This window comes from Macrosteles quadrilineatus, unplaced genomic scaffold, assembly GCF_028750875.1.
Source record: "Macrosteles quadrilineatus isolate MER2022 unplaced genomic scaffold, UCM_ALF_1.0 Scaffold_3__2_contigs__length_128488019, whole genome shotgun sequence".
Taxonomy (NCBI): domain Eukaryota; kingdom Metazoa; phylum Arthropoda; class Insecta; order Hemiptera; family Cicadellidae; genus Macrosteles; species Macrosteles quadrilineatus.
Genome location: NW_026542596.1, coordinates 23,670,702 through 23,688,236, shown reverse-complemented (window position 1 = coordinate 23,688,236; position 17,535 = coordinate 23,670,702). Strand labels below are relative to the sequence as shown.

The window sequence follows — 17,535 nt, the reverse complement described above, 5'->3', positions numbered from 1 at the left end:
ACTGAACAGAAATAATAACAAAAACCATTAAGCCTTTTTTCCTTTTTTAGGGGGCTAATAAACTTATATCTCTTCAGATTGTGTCAAACAGATTATTCTCTTTAATTCTACGGTGCCACATGAATTCACAGATAAAAGAATGCAATCGATTTCTCTTAATACCAGGTAATCATTTGAAAACAATTTAATTAGTCTAGGGAAACAATAGTGGCGGCTTTCTTCTGAAAAATACCCGTGACCGTATTTAGAAGGGATAATGTATTTGAAATAAATGGCAGAGATTTCACCTTGAAATAGACATATCTAAAACCAACATTTTAATGACAATAATAATACAGGTCACAAAGAGTGAGGGTTATTATATTAAACACAATTGATTAATGTGTGCAAAAATATCCAAAGGACCTACATCAGAAGTACAAAAATCATAGTACAAATTAACAATAAAATAACACTAAGTATTGAAAATGCTTTATCATTACAGTTACTTGCTAGGGCTGGATTGAAAGTCGCATAATAGGAACTTATTGTGCATGATCACAAATATCAGGAGACTTTGGACGTAAAATAAAAAAAATAAAAAAAATGGTAATTGCATGTAAAGGATATTAATTTAGATTTCCAAAAGAAAAATGATTTCTAAGATATTCATTTATTATTTAGCTTAATAAATTTTTATGAAACCGATTGCAATTGAAATATTTTTATCAATAATCTGATTAATGATTTTTTTCTAGAATAATCTTTTTCTAATCTACCAAATTGAAAATTCAATATAATCAAATTTAACTAAACATTTAGTCTACATTTTAAAAAGTAGTTGTAGGTAAACACAACAGCAAAATAAACAAAAATACTATTATTTATGTCTATGTATGAAGATTATTTAATTGGTATGGTACAAGGTAAAATCTTTTATTTTTACAATATTAAACATGAATATCCTACATAATCCCCTGATAAAGAACCCGGATGTTGGCAGGTACATTACTACACAATTTGTTCAGTTCCGTACACAGTTTCAATTTCCGTTACACAGATGGCAGTGTTGTATCATGACGAACTGCTGTTGTCTCCGTTGTCGTGAAATGTGTTTCCGTTCACAACAAACGAAGTACCCAGCCCATACAGGTGGCCACAATATTTCTGATCATCGATGTTGTCTTCAAAAAACATCTGGAGTGAAAAATGACTGATTAAAAATCTTTCATTAGTTTATAATTACTGCTAAATGATATAAATATTCAGCTATTGTGTTAAACTGTAGGTCCCTTAGTTGCCATTAGCTGTATGGGCTTTTAATTAACAGCTGTGTCTAAGGAATGTCGGCCTTAGTCACTAACATGACTACAAGATCACGCTACTCATCCTACACTCATATCCATTCATACTTGGCTTAAAATACCTACTTTGTATGGTCGCCATTTAATAAGAAAGTATTAATATTTCAATTATTCAAAAGACCCTAGACGGTTGATGTTATAATAAGTATATTTTGGCAAGCAAATTTTCTGTGCCACTTGGTTGTAGTAGCTTACCTTTGCCATCAGGATAAGCCAACTTTAACTTGATCCCTTCTAGTTTACTTTACTTCCAAGGTTCCAAGGTACTGGCAACCTTCACAAACAGTCTCATTTTCTACCTACTACCTACATACTTTCTTTCGGTTCAGCCAAAATAATTTAAATACAGTGGAATTTTGATTATACGGAATAGTTATAAAATGCATAATAAACATACAAAAAACACTGTATAAACATGAATGTCATCACTTGAATTTTTACATCAATAAAATGACAACATTGCACAATCATAGCTAATAACTGTGTAACTATGATATTTTGAGTCATTGACCTTGGTTTAGGCATACTAACTGTAACGTTTAAAATAACAGCTTACTCAAACTTAATAAATAAAATTATTCAAACAAAGTACAGCAACAAATAATGCAATGAACAAAACAGCTCCTGTAAGCTTTTGCTGATTAAGACTACTAGAACTTGCTGTTTCAGAACTGGGGCATGGGAATGGTAATACAGTAGACTCTTGATAATTCGAAATTGGTGGGCCAAGCATATAAATTTGAATTATCAAGAGTTTTGAATTATCAAGAGTTTGATTTATCGGGAGAAAAATAAACCATTTGAATTACAGAGAGTTCATTTGTTTAATACATACAAAGGTACAGCACGTTACAACCAATAAAACATCATACCGTATTTTAGTACACTTTTAAACAATCAACGGCTTATTTTTCAGTTACTGTAGTTGCAAAGAAATCTGTTATTTAGCGCTATATATTTCGCCAATAGCTGAACTATCAGCTGTCGACAACTACGTTTGTACTCAAGGAGATGTCGCGCAATCTAGAGATCGGATTCCCAACTTAGAAAAACAAGTCAGCGAACTAACTCTGACTACTGCTCTAACTAAACAAACATCAAAACGTCCAACACTAGCCTACCATGGGAACAGGATGTACTGTACTGTATAGTTTCCTGTTATAACAGGAAGAGATCACTTCGAATTATAGAGTGTTTTGCCGACTAAACTTCGAATTACTGTGTGACTTTGATTTATAGAGTGTTTTTTCGACTAAACTTCAAATTACAGCATGACTTCGAATTATAGAGTGTTTTTCCGACGAAACTTCGAATTACTGCGTGTTACAAATTGACCTGCCCTCTATTTGGACTTTGAAATACCGAGTGTATCAAAATGCATGGTAAAAATTTGAAATATTGAGAGATTCTCTAGGGACTGAGCCTTCATTTTGAATTATCAAAAGTTTTGAATTATCAAGTGTTTGAATTACCAAGAGTGGACTGTAATCAACTAGCATTGATGTTCCTGTGATGGAAAACATACCATATTGAAAATAGTAAAAATATTTGATGACCTTTCTAAACAACTTAATAACTCTAAATTCATATTTTATTTTGATAATAACAACACTTAATAAAAAGAAGATAAAACCGAGTTATTCTTCCTCTTTGATCTCCTTTTCTCTTTTTGGTTCGTTTCTCTTCTTCCAAACATTCAACAAGTTATCATGGTTACTGATCACCCAATCACAGGCTACTGAGGCTACTGAGAGTTATGTCATAATCAGTTGCAAACTATTGAAATCTCACACAGCAAATGATATGAATGATAAGAAGCAGACAATTTTCAGCACACGTGTTGACTCATCTTTGAGCTATGATAGATAATTAATCCATTGTTCTGCTTCCAATTTATTTGCCCCAAATGAACTGTGATGTCTCAAAAACAATTATATGGGAGCCTACTGCATATCAATAATGGACCGAAACAGTTTGAATATACAATTAATTTTAACACACTAAAACTTAAAAATAACAAATAAACAAATGTTTTTGGTATTTAATTTTGTAAAATAGATTTTTAAATTAATACAAATTTTTACAAAAAATTCTGAAACCTGTTTGGATCAAGTGGACATTTGGATTACCTGTGTTCGGACTAAAGGAACTCAACTGTACTTTAAATTTAAATACAATAAAACTTTAATCGTGAAAATAAGTTAATAAATACAAAAAAGTTTCGGCAATGTCAAATAAATAAAATATCAAAATGGCGGCCATTAAAATTTCTCAAGTCATATTCTGTAGAAACTATATTTAACTTATATTTAAATGTTAAATACTGTTGATGATTCTAAAGACGCCTTATCAGAAACTTGATACGGTCAGTTATCTGTCAATTCCAGGAGGTACTCCTAGGTTTGATAAGTGGAAGTCATCAGGAGATTAGACTTCATCAGACATTATATATTAAACATGCAAAACTTATTTTAGACATGGCGTGGCCTGGTTACATACCTCTCGCATCTTGAAGAATGCCATTCCTGTGAGCAGAGAATCACTGCCTGCTTGGTGTTGTGGTCCAACCCGCTGCAACTCTAGCTGATCTGCGACCTCTTGCAGTCCACCCTTCAGGTTCTTACAACTCTTCATTAAATACTAAAACATTAAAATACAGTTTGTAAAACACTAAAGACATTAGGACATAGCAATCTTGATACAAACTAGGGATGGAGGAAATTGGATTTTTTGTTCGAGACGAGACGGAATTTTTTATTTCTCACAAAATTTTTAGACGAGATTGAGACAAGATTTCCCTTCTCATACCTTATGGTATGCATTTCCCTTCTTATGGGAAATGCACATTTGGCATTTTAACCTGATTTTGTAACATTGTTAAATAGATACTCATGTTTTTTCCCACCGTCGCGGGATGGAGACCTTTAATTTGAGCCCTCCCCCGTCGTTCTACAACATCCCAGTCGCCCACAATTTTGACGCAAAGAATCGCCTTATGCGCCTTATTCATATATAGATTACAATGAACTTTGGAACTAGTAAAAATAAAAACGGTCATCTAATGTTGTTGATATCTTATTTACATTGATGAAATTTGTGGGCCTTAAATTAACAATAATACAACTTTTTTTACAAAAGGTAATAAAGATTTCTATTATTTTATTTTTGCTTACTGGTATAGTTTACATAATGAGCTGCAGGTTAAGATTCCTGACAAAGGTTGAATAGTTATGGTAAACCATAGGCCTTTTAATGCAAAAAATGTTAAAACAATATAGACAATTTCTTGCATCAATACAGTACTCTGTGATTATTTTTACCTATTGACTTTAAAGGTAAGTTTTCCAACTAAATAAACATTCAATAGGCCTAAGCTTTTAATTTGAAAATTAAATTTTATTTGTAAAGTATTTTCATACATGCATCAACCCCAATAAGCTGGTGGCCCTAGCTTTAAAGAAAGATATTTTTTTGTTTCTGAAACCAAAGGCTGATGTATAGCTATTTTATGTAATAGATTTAAAGAAACAATTTTTCTCTTTAGCGTTTTCTCCGTTGCAAAGCACGTGTAAAGCAGCTAGTATTTTATAAAACAAAATTGTTCCTTATTCTAACTAATTGCATGTTATTTATTACGTATATTGGTGTTATGAGCTAATCATAGTTTTTGTGATTACCTTTACATCGTATACTACAGGAAAGTATAACCTCAGAAGTTCAAAGAATTCTCCTTCGTCCTGCGGAAGATTGGAGTCCGTCAGAAGTTTTAGGAGGTATCCAAAGTCGTAACCACTAAAATGTAAAAATATCTCAAGTTTGGCATTAAATTTGTTATTTTATTAGTGTAACAATGAACTGCAAAAGTGCTTCAACTCAGTAGACCCCACACCTTAACCAACCTTACATTACCGATAATCGGATTATCCGCCCTCACTAGCAAAATATCACAGTTTGTTTTAACCGACTATTTTTTAGGGCAGTCCGGTTTAACCCCCGCTTTTTTAGGAATCTCGTCATTTCCGCTCCCACGCTCAGCAATGGGAACAATATGCTAAGCTCCAGGATGTTCAGGCTATAAATAAACATACTGTCTCGTAACAAAATGGTTGCTTGTATATCTTTTATTTCAACAATAAGTTCTGTACTGTATTACGATGGATTTTGAAAGCATAATTTAATATTGCCATAGACTAAGCAATACAAGTAGACTTTTCATTCCAATCTAAATTTGGAAGCTTGTTTTTTGTGTCTAGTTCCTGTACGTTGACACTGATTGCTAGTGTAGAAAAAATTTTGTTTCTTTTATTTTAGGGTTATTTTCATGATTTGTGCTTAACTGTTTGGTCATATAACTAGTAAACCAGTTATTGTTTATGAATAGATCGTTTTATTTGGGAGGTTTTAAATTACTCAAATACATGAAACAAATTGTAAACAAAACACGACCTCTACAGAGCGGGGTACAGAACTAACAGTAAAATTGGCTTCAGCTGTTCCATAAGGATGACAAATCGGCTGCACTTTAGTTTACGTCCTACACTCATTCGAATGAAAAATATCGATATAAAGATTGTTCGATATATCGATTATTTCTTTCGGTTAGTTAGGTTAGGTTTAGTTTTAACCTAACTAACCAAACTTTATATATCAAATTAAATTATCGATATATTGATCGATATATTCATTGGAATGAGTGTAGGACGTAAACTTAAGTGCAGCCGACAAATCTACTAAGGGAGTTTAGTTTTATCTATGATATTACTAATGGTACTAAAATAAGAATTTTGACTGACTCTTGTCTATGAATATAAATATAATTTATTCCACTAAAAATATTTGATTTAACCGTGTTTTGGGGTTATTATTTGTGACTTTTGTGTCGTCGATACTCAAGACAAAAGGAGATAAGTGTAGTTTATTTTGGAAATGATGCACGCACAGCTTCAGAATGATGACTTTATAATTCGAAATGAATAGCAGTTCATTTTTTAAAAGTTTTTAGTGGTTGCCTGTTTAACCGACCTTTTGAGATATTCGACCAAGCTCCAGTCCTGTTAGGGTCGGTTAAGAGGTGTCTACCATATATAAGTACTATTAATAATTGCCAGCCGAACTTTTTTTCAAGGTTGTAGGCTATTCGCCCACCCACAAGAATCTTATGCTCGAGTTTGGAACATACAATCAAAGAAATATAATTTATATTGTCATAACTACCATAGTTTCAAAGTTTGTAACACCTAACATAATAGGTTTATCAATAATTACAAGCATTCATAGGAAATCTTCATACAGAGGGTTTTGCAGTCGGTGTCATGAGAATCAAAGAATCCATTGTGGTTTTTGGCGTCAACCAAATCATCAATTGTAGATTGCTGCCAGTCATTTTGCCTGCGGGATGTCTCTTCGCAGTAAGGACAATAGCAGCAATCTACAAAATGATGACCCAAAAGACCACCATGAATTCATTCATACAAAGTATTTCCAAGCCCAAAAACAGTTTTTTGTGGTTCATTAAATTAATCCTCCTTTAGTTACATTGGTTTTGAGAAGTTTACAAAATGATGGCACAAAAGACCACCTTGAATTCATACAAAGTCTTTCCAAGCCCCAAAAAAAATTGTTGTGGTTCATTAAATTAATCCTCCTTTAGTTTAAGTGATTTTGAGAAGTTTTCAAAATGATGACACAAAAGACCACCATGAATTCATACAAAGTCTTTCCAAGCCCCAAAAAAATGTTTGTGGTTCATTAAATTTATCCTCCTTTAGTTTAAGTGATTTTGAGAAGTTTTCAAAATGATGACACAAAAGACCACCATGAATTCATACAAAGTCTTTCCAAGCCCAAAAACAGTTTTCATGGTTCATTAAATTAATCCTCCTTTAGTTTCATTGATTTTGAGAAGTCATTTCTTGTGCCCGGTGATCACCTACAGTTGCCATTTTACACAAATAGGCCCTAAATAGATACGCTAAATCACCTATATTCACTTCTCATCCCGTATTCTTTTAAATCACATTTCTGCAGTTGAGTTGAACATGTTTTAGTCGATTACAACAATGTGTAAAATATGAAATAACATCTCAAATGAAATTACTTGTACCGCAAATGAAGACGGCCTAAAAATGCATAACTAATGACTGACGTAAAAATGCAGAAGTGTAGGAAGGTCTAAACAATATGTTTATGGGATGAAATGAAATACATGTATGTACCACTACTTAGCACTCAAAAACTACATTTCCCAGACACAACTATTATGATGCAAGCAATAAAGGCTTGTGACAAATGTTTTCAGTCTATTAAGACTAGACTTGCCTGTGAAATGACAGCCACTTGATATTATCCATCAGCACAACTCCTGAAGTCATCAGAAGAGCTGCAAACTCAAATGGGTCGATGCCGTCCTCTTCATGTTTTTTGAATTGGATTCCAGAGTTTTGCAGCAAATCTATACTATCTTGCGCGTACATATCTTCCCTGAGACATAGTTTGCAGTGTAGATAATACATTAGTTAAAAACTAAATTACTAGGTTTACATTTTTAAAGATCAGATGATTGACTTAGGCCCGGTTTCCCCAACTCATTTAAACTTAGTTTTAAGTTAAACAGCGATTTAAACTTAGTTTAACTTTGATTTGTGTTTCCCCAAATTTAATCTAGGTATTAATCTAAGTTCAAACTAAACCACCTCTCGACTTGGTTTAACTACTTGGGATAAAATAAACTGAGTTCCAATTAGTAAGTTACAACAGCAACATAACCTCAAATCAAAACAAAAAGTAGGTGTTAAAACAATAATAATTGAAGCAACTACAAATTCATTTGGATGAAAATAGGCTTGGTTTAGGGTTAGCTTAGAGAGGGCCTACTAAATAAGGGACAGAATTGACCATTTCAATGAATGGAATGAATCAGGAATTTGACAACAACTTATAATAACTTGATAACATAACCTTAAACAGTGATGTTATTCTAGCTGCATTCACACTTTGATCGTCTGCTCTACTGAGTTGTAGCGTAGCGTAGCGAGCGTTGTAAGAAACACTAGCCCAAAGCCCACCGAAGATTCCTTACAAATAAACATTCAGGATTGCCAACCCCTCGAATTGCCGTTTATCTTAAACGAAGCCAGTAAAATGTTGGAGAAACCGAACACACGTTTTAAACGGAGTTTAAAAATAAACTAGTTTATTATAAACGTAGTTTACACCATTTTGGGGAAACCGGGCCTTAATAGATCTAAAGTTTTAAACCACAAAACTATTAAAACTCAATTTGATTGTTTATTGAAAGCTGAACTGCATTCAAAAGTTCTAACTTACAATTTTTGAGTTTTTTAAAGAAAAGATATAAGCGTAATGGCTTTTTGTTAGCAATAACAGAAACAGGTTCATTGCAGCAGTTCAAAAGTGTGTATTTTATAACATCTAATTCATCATGACTATAATCCGCGATTTAATCATTACTCACAATGGCGACTAAATAGCTGACAGTTGAGAAAAATCCTGCCCTGAGAAAATCCTTACAGTACGGTAGTTGGGCATATTCAAAATTTTGATAGTCAAACAAATATTTATTACAGTATGCAAGTCTGACTAATAATAATGGTTATATACGAAGATTCAAATAGTTGATACACCTGAAATGACAGTGAAAAAATCATATCACTTGTATTGTTTTATTTTGTGCATGAATCTGATAAATAACCCAAAACTTCATAATTATTTGGGAGAAATATCAACACAAGTGTTACCTCAAAATAAAACTAATCTAAACTCCACAAGCCCATAGCGAAGGATCATTTTATGGTTGTATGCTTTTTTAGTTTTTTTTTCTCCTGCAAAACGATACTACTAAGTTACTTACTGGAATTATTATTAGGTATTTAATTTGATTTAATTTAAAAATTACTACTGTTACACCCTTAACAAACAGTTAAAAAACTATTTAGCCGACTTAAAATTAACCTATTTTATAACGTTTATTTAGCTAACTCACGACAGGTTGAATTTAAAGTTGAACTGCCATGTGGTGTAGCCTGGTGGTGTCTTGCCACTGTCGTCCAGGAAAGTGAGGCCCAACTGGATTATCCGCAGCAAGTCCACGTTACACCGCAGAAGTTGGTACTGGTAATCTGCAGTGCTGCGGAACTCTCCGATAGGCCGAGCCACGACTCCTGGAAACTCTGTGTCCTATAAATAATTGTGGCTGTTTAAGATTGTTTTATTATTACCTATATTTTCTTGTAGCCTTGATCAGGCAACAAAGCAAGTTTCTCATTTAGGTTTTGAAATTCGGGATTCGATTTTAACAGTTTCGGTTTTGGTTTTGAGATTCAACATTTTTTGCTTCAACCATCAATAGAATCTTGCCAACTACTGACTGTGGTCTTCACATAATAAAGGTCTAGCTACATAGGCTTATTGTGTAATGTACTTTTAGGCAGATTCTCATCTTGACAATAAGGTACTGTTGCATAGATCTTTAAGGACGGATGCCTTGGCGATCCAGTGCTAAGCTAATCTTGATTACATTCCTGATCAATCTAGTCTCAGGAGAAATCCTTTATTAGGGACAAAATATCAGTGTTGTGTTTCAAAACCTTTTACAGTGTATCCTATCAGCCCCTGGAATGTAATTTCCTCAATAAGTTAAGAACTGTAGCTAATAAATATATAATGTACATTGATTAATTCTTTCACAATCGATTGTTAACTCCGAACTACCATAATTTGTGTTGTCCAAGATGTTTTACGGAAATACTAGAGGTCGTTCAGTGGTCAAAAAGTCAACCGAAAATATGTAATGTACAGACTTCTCTATTTTCACCCCACGCTGTAAATAAAACATGTGATTGGAATTTCTTCTATTGGTTTTGATTTTCTGTTTATATTTAGTTATTTCCTCACCAGCATGGCAACCCATAAGACCCTGTTATTTTTTAAATTTTAAATTCATTGTTGTGCTCATTTTTTTTGCCTATTTTAATTTATAATGGGATTTTGCACTTCTACAGGGAAAATATCTTCCTAACAGTAGCCTATGCGTAGATTTTCCCTGCGATGCATACGGGCTGAGAAAAAAAGATTTCAAGAAACATGCTTGCCTATTAACATATAGGATGGTAAAAATTAGGAATGTGTCAATTTTTTATACGACCGATACTTGTACATTGGTATCTGTATTGAGAATCTATCGTCGATTACGATACCGATTGGAAAATTACCGCCATTGCCGCGATCAGGAATGATGATAATGACGTTTCCATGACCTCGGGAGTCAATGACGATGTCTCCACAGCCACATCGTCAGGAGGGTGTTGATGATTTTGCTGCAAACGTGGAAGACGACGATGACGTGTCCGTGATAGCGGGAGATGATGATGATGATGTCTTGATGACTTTGAGAGATGTTCGTGATTTGGCGGCGACCGCAGGAGACATTGATAATGTCCACATAACCGTGAAAGATGTTTATGATTATGCTGCTATTGCAGAAGACTATGTTTATCATCAAGAAGATGATGTTTATAGGACCACGAGTAACGAGAATGATGTCTATCGTCTACACGACCGCCTGAGATGATCCGAATTTAGACGTGATAGAGGGAGACATTAATAACATTTCCGTGACCACAGAAGACAATGATAGTGTTTCTGTTACCTCTAAATGATATAGGGATGGACAAGTCCCGAAATTTTGGAAAATTTTCGGGAAAAAAATATTCCCAATTTTCGGGACGGGATTAAATTTGATTCGGGAACTTTTCGGGACGGGATTTGACCCGATCGTCGGTGATTTTGCCGCTACGCATGTGACGACAACGCCGCTATCGCAAAAGATGTTCTCGATAGTTCCGCGAACGCAGGAGGCGTAGTCATTTCGACGATCGCATTTACTCTCGGCATTTCAAGCAAGCCGTCCTGCCTAGTACAGCGTTCCCTAACTGATGTTCGAGGCATAAGTTTCCCTTTCAAATAGGGAGGCAAATTAGAATACAGTGTCTTGTGAACAATTAAAAAAGTTTGTAGAAAACATTGTTTTTCCAAAGAGAGTAGCCTGTTTGCGATAGGCAGATATATGATCAAACTTCCTCAGAATGAAGACAAACCTTAGGGCTCGGTTTGGCAACCTCGTAAGAAGAACTCTACTGTCGAGAGTAAGGCATTCACCAAACGATGGAAGTCCATAGTGAATAATAGGGAAGACTGTTGATTTGATCAATTCCAGCTTAGCATTTTTAGATAGTATCCCTCTCAAACGGTGTAAAATTCTCAACCTATTTGAAACTCTCTGACAAATGTAACTAACATGTGAGCGAAAATTGAGTTGAAAATCAAAACTCTGACAAATGTAACTAACATGTGAGCGAAAATTGAGTTGAAAATCAATTCTGATACCTAACACCTTAACAGAATCAGACACCTCAAGAATTTGACCGTCCAGCTCTACCTTTCCAACAAGACTATTTTTAGGCTGCAAAATAGAAGACCAGAAATGAAGCACAGTTTCAGGATTCAATTTTAGACCGTGATCGTCAGACCATTGCTTTACCCTTAGCAAAGTCAGTATTGATGAGATTGACTGCTTCATGAAAATCAAAAGGGGCGTGGGAAAGAACTAATTGACAATCATTAGCGTAGCAATGTAAAGTGGAGAATTTCAGAATGCTATCGAAGTCATGAGTATACAATATGAAAAGTATTGGACAAGTTCCCTGAGGGACCCCTATCTCTCTTTGAATTAACTCAGAGCACCTACCATTCACCTTAGTCACCTGGGATCGGTGACAAAGATATGAGGAAAAGCATTTGAGTGGACTCTAATGGAATTTTAGAAACCTGAGCTTTGATATGAGCATGTCGTGATGAACAGAGTCGAAAGCATTTGAATAATCAAGTGTCGCCATAAAGCTGTGCAACCCTTAGTCCTTGGCCTGAAGAAGCTCATCAGTCATATTGAGAAGAGCAGTGCAGGTGCTGAACCCTCTGCGGAAACCCGACTGTGATTCTAAAAGTATGTCCGACTCCTCCAGATAACTTACCAACTGTTCCACAACGATTTTCTCTAAGATTTTCAAACAGGCAGGCAAAATTGATATTGGTCGGAAGTGCCTGCTCGTGGTTGGATAAGAACACTTTGGGAGCGGAATCACAATGCTTTGCTTCCAACTACCAGGGAAAACTCCAGTCTCTAGTGACACATTAATCAGATGAGTTATTGCTGATCGAGACAATAAGGGCTAACACCTTTCAACATATCAATTGATATGCCATCGATACCAGATGCCTTTGAACGTATTTCGTATTTTATTCATAGTTTCTATAACCTGCTCTTTGGTGACAGCACTAAATCTGAATGCGTTTAGTTTATTAAGAAGTACTGAAAATAACTTCTACTCATTTAGATTCTAGCTAACAAATAGATAATATACTCGTTAGTAGTTTTGGAGTTTAAATGGTTGGATTTTTGGACAGGTGGATGTACCTCAAAAATGAGTTTTTTTTGCGGGATCGGTAAGGTTCAGCGCTTGTTGACAAACAACGCGGGGGGATGGGGAAAGGGAAAGTCCAGCAGTTGCTTTGGAATTTGGTATGCATTTTTACTATGGGGGGAGGCAGTGGCCAAGGGGTGGGAAGGGGGAATGTTAGTTTGGTGATTTGTCATCTCAAAAAATTGTCTTCAGTTGATGTTCATTCTCTGACAAGTATGAGAAGTATTTTTTTCTGTGGTAGCAACCTTAACCTGTGATCCTTAACTCTCAATTAACCGGGATAAAGAAGGGTTGAGGCATCCTGTATACGTAAAATCACGGTTAATCTACAAAATACTATTGAGTGTGTATTGAAATACAATACAGTATTAAATTATGATAATTAACATGTTAATATTGCAGTAAAACATAACTGAATGTTATGTTTGACAGAAATCACAATGAATAACACACGCATTTGATCACAATGACACTGTAAATACAAAGAAGTTCTGGTCTAAGGACCAAATAAAATATTTACAAGACACAAACTACCGTGAATAAATTCTTTTGAAAATAATCTGTAACATTTTCTGTTTTTGAAAAATAGTTATTTGTGTAACTAGTGAGCAAAGTGGCACTTTGCTGCACACGAGAGCACGGCTCGTGCGGAATGATCTCGAGTGCAGCAAAGGCCTTTTGCACTCGTGTTACACATTATATTTTTCCTAATGTCACTATATAGCATATAAATAATTAGTCTTTCAAACACCATACAACACGTTTTTAGGTTCAGCTGGCAACACAAATAGGTGCCCTAGAGAAAGTAGTCACCGGTCTGTATCACTCCCCTACTTTTTCCTCGGCAAGCAATGTGCTCCGCGACTTGAGAAAATAGTTGCGTATGTTTTTGTAATTTGCAGTGGTTTCCGCTCCTAAAAAAATGCTTTAAAAGTATTTTCTTGTTTATTAAGATTGTAGGAATGTTTTAAAAACTTTTATAAGAAAAGTCCAGAAAGTTCAGAAATACCGAAAAGAGAACATAAACTATAAACACGAAATGACAGGTTAAATCGTAGTTATAATAGTCAATCAGCTGCTCATTATTTTTTTACTCTACTTTCATGTTTTGTTACACAATTTTGTCTGCAATAATTGGAGCATTGTATAGCAAACTGGGTAAAAGGGGAGGGCCTTTGACCTTGAGTAGTCTTTGACCAGGCCTGGGCATGGCTGGTGACAGTGATTTATTATTTATTGGTATGTTTACATGTTAACTGCCCTTCCTACCCAGAAATAGACACTGAGGTTTTGAAAACATTGACTTAGTTTAAAAACATTGACTTGTGTTGGTAATTAAGACCGTCTGTCTGCATTTAATTTTACTTATTTTTCCTGGAACGTATCCTGGTTAAGTGCACATGCTTTAAGCTTTCTTAGTTGTTATATTTTAGTGATGGTTAAGTAATATTTTTAATAAGTTAATAAGGTAATGGGACAATGTTTAAACACAATTAGTTACCAAGATGACGTGTCATTATTTAATTTCATATGAAATCCTTTAAAACAACTGCCCAACAAACAGCAAACTTCTCCGAAAACTAACTTTATTTTCTATCAGTTACATGTAGTTTCCCAATGTTACATGTATGACTAGTCATAAATAATAGGACCTGCCTTTGCGAATAAAGAGTTTATTGTGAAATTAAAAGTAACATTTTATATTCACATACCATCGCAACAAATGTGTATTTCTGTACAACATGCCGAATGGTGCGGAATTCTTCATGCAAGTTGTGATTCCAGACATCTCTAATGCCACATTCCTCATTGCTTGGAATCACAAGATTTGTGTTGGAACTGCCGCCACCACTGGCCTGGCCTAAAACATACGTTGATATACATTACAACCTCTCCTCATTATCAGACCAAATACCCTTGATACGCCGACATCCTGTTGATTTAACTACAATCACTAAATGATTCTTTACAAAGGAAGTTGATATGTTGGGATATACTTAAAATAAATAGCAATGGAGAAGTAAAAATTTAGCTTTACTGCAAAAGAAAATATTTAATTATAAAAATCAACACCTTCTCAGGAGGACCAAAGCACTTGTTCAACTTCATATTTAGAGTTGTTTTGTCTCTGGATCACAGTACAAACTATAAAAGGTATAAAGTTACCTGAGTAAGTTACTGCCAAAGTGATCCTGTTTTTTCCTTACGGATTACGCGTTTCGAAGACTAAATCTTCATCATCAGATCTTGTACAAGAACATATACTATCACTTCGAAAAGGTCGTCAAATGTTTACATACAAAACACGGACACATATTATATACAAATGTTGACATTACGAATAAACTAAGTAGGCCTACCGACGAAAACTTATGATATCCGACCGCACAGTTACAGGTGAAGGTCATGACTGAGATGCGGGAGACGGTCGGGCGGTGGACTTTGTACCTCTCGGTTCCTTATTCATCAGCTGTACTTGGTTTGTTATTAGAGTGTCATATAGAGCATTGGACTGGAAACTGATTTTGTCGTTTAATAATGTGTTAGGTTGAATTTTGGTTGATTTATAAATTTCAAACTCTTCTAAAGCGTCCATAACATTGCCTTTGTTGCAGAAATGTAGAGGGGTTAAATTCGTGTTAAAATTACTGTAGTTATGGTTTTCATTTACAAGATGTAATGCGAAATTGGACTTGAGATTATTACTTGCTTTAGGTAAATGTTCTTTGAATCTAGTTTGAAATGTCCTGCCTGTTTGCCCAATGTAAATTTTGTTGCAATCGTCGCATGATAATTTATATATACCAGTTCTGTCGGCTGTATTGTTAACTCTATTTTGATCAGCATTGTTGATGTTCTTTTTTCTTAATTCGTTTTCTAGAATGTTTGGTAACTTATTACCAAACTCCGAAGTTACGTATACTTTTCTTTCATTGGGTTTAGCTACATTCCTAGTGTTCTTTTTCTTTAATTGTTTTTTAATGATCTTATCTATTATAACGGGATCGTAACCATTTTTATGTGCGATATATTTAATAGTAGTTTTCTCTTTTTCAAAGTTTTCAGAGCTTAGTGGAATTGATAGAAGCCGATGAACGAAACTGTTGTATGCAGCCATTTTATGTTTAACAGGATGGTGTGATGTTTCATGAATTGTAGTATCTGTTAAGGTTGGCTTTCTGTAAATATCGAACGTGAAATGTTTGTCACCTCGTATGATAGTTAAATCCAAGAAATTGAGTTTATTGTCCTTTTCCAGTTCTATTGTAAATTGAAGTTTAGGGTGGATATTATTAATGTATTTATTAAACAGCTGGAGTTGTCTTGTATTGCCGTCAAAAAGTATTGCTATGTCATCAACGTATCTGTGGAAAACGATAATCTTATCTTTATAGCGGTTGTTATCTGTCCAGATGTGTTTTCCCTCAAAATCGTTGAGGTATATTTCAGCTAATATTCCTGATAAGGGTGATACTGGTATATATAAATTATCATGCGACGATTGCAACAAAATTTACATTGGGCAAACAGGCAGGACATTTCAAACTAGATTCAAAGAACATTTACCTAAAGCAAGTAATAATCTCAAGTCCAATTTCGCATTACATCTTGTAAATGAAAACCATAACTACAGTAATTTTAACACGAATTTAACCCCTCTACATTTCTGCAACAAAGGCAATGTTATGGACGCTTTAGAAGAGTTTGAAATTTATAAATCAACCAAAATTCAACCTAACACATTATTAAACGACAAAATCAGTTTCCAGTCCAATGCTCTATATGACACTCTAATAACAAACCAAGTACAGCTGATGAATAAGGAACCGAGAGGTACAAAGTCCACCGCCCGACCGTCTCCCGCATCTCAGTCATGACCTTCACCTGTAACTGTGCGGTCGGATATCATAAGTTTTCGTCGGTAGGCCTACTTAGTTTATTCGTAATGTCAACATTTGTATATAATATGTGTCCGTGTTTTGTATGTAAACATTTGACGACCTTTTCGAAGTGATAGTATATGTTCTTGTACATGATCTGATGATGAAGATTTAGTCTTCGAAACGCGTAATCCGTAAGGAAAAAACAGGATCACTTTGGCAGTAACTTACTCAGGTAACTTTATACCTTTTATAGTATCACTTGTTCAACCTTCAATCGAATGTGAATTAGCAAGCTGTATATACAATTTAGGCACTTTAGAGCTTAGGATATCTCAACAACATGTAAATAATTACAAAAAGCCCAGAAACCGCATTATTTATTTATTTATTTTTTATTTTCTTAAGTTTGAGGACAAGCTGTAATTTTAAACTAATCGGTTTCTATAACTGAACCAAGGTTTATGAGTTGGAAATATCATGACTGTGTAATATCTTATTTTATTGATGTAAAAAACTAAATTATGACGTAACTGTATTCATAGGGTATTACAGTGTTTTTTATGGACCTGTCTTTTTTTCTATACCATGTTGGATTACCCATGTTTTTCGTGGTCTCCCTCCCCCAATTACCCCGGTTGATCGAGGATCTACTGTACTATGATTTGGCACATTTAGCTACATTCGTTTGTTTACAGCATTATAAGTTTAGTGGAAATAACCTTGTATTAAAATAAGACTTTATTTATACCAGAAGAAATACCTGAAATGAAAGGTTTAAAGATTCTCCGCCAAAAATGATTGATTTAATTG

General features: G+C 34.5%; 1 protein-coding gene across 2 annotated transcripts in view; it reads right to left on the bottom strand.

The window, feature by feature from the left end:
• Positions 1 to 281: 281 nt before the first annotated feature.
• LOC128990758 (CCR4-NOT transcription complex subunit 7) overlaps positions 282 to 17,535 on the bottom strand; it is a 29,794-nt gene continuing 12,540 nt past the window's right edge. For both annotated transcript variants that reach the window (XM_054413316.1, XM_054413317.1), the window contains exons 4-9: positions 14,554 to 14,702; positions 9,346 to 9,539; positions 7,662 to 7,823; positions 5,021 to 5,135; positions 3,843 to 3,983; positions 282 to 1,176 (exon numbers count right to left, since the gene is read on the bottom strand). In XM_054413316.1, the coding sequence (XP_054269291.1) occupies positions 1,054 to 1,176; positions 3,843 to 3,983; positions 5,021 to 5,135; positions 7,662 to 7,823; positions 9,346 to 9,539; positions 14,554 to 14,702 (884 nt within the window). In that variant the 3' untranslated portion in view covers positions 282 to 1,053. The remainder of the gene's footprint in view (positions 1,177 to 3,842; positions 3,984 to 5,020; positions 5,136 to 7,661; positions 7,824 to 9,345; positions 9,540 to 14,553; positions 14,703 to 17,535) is intronic.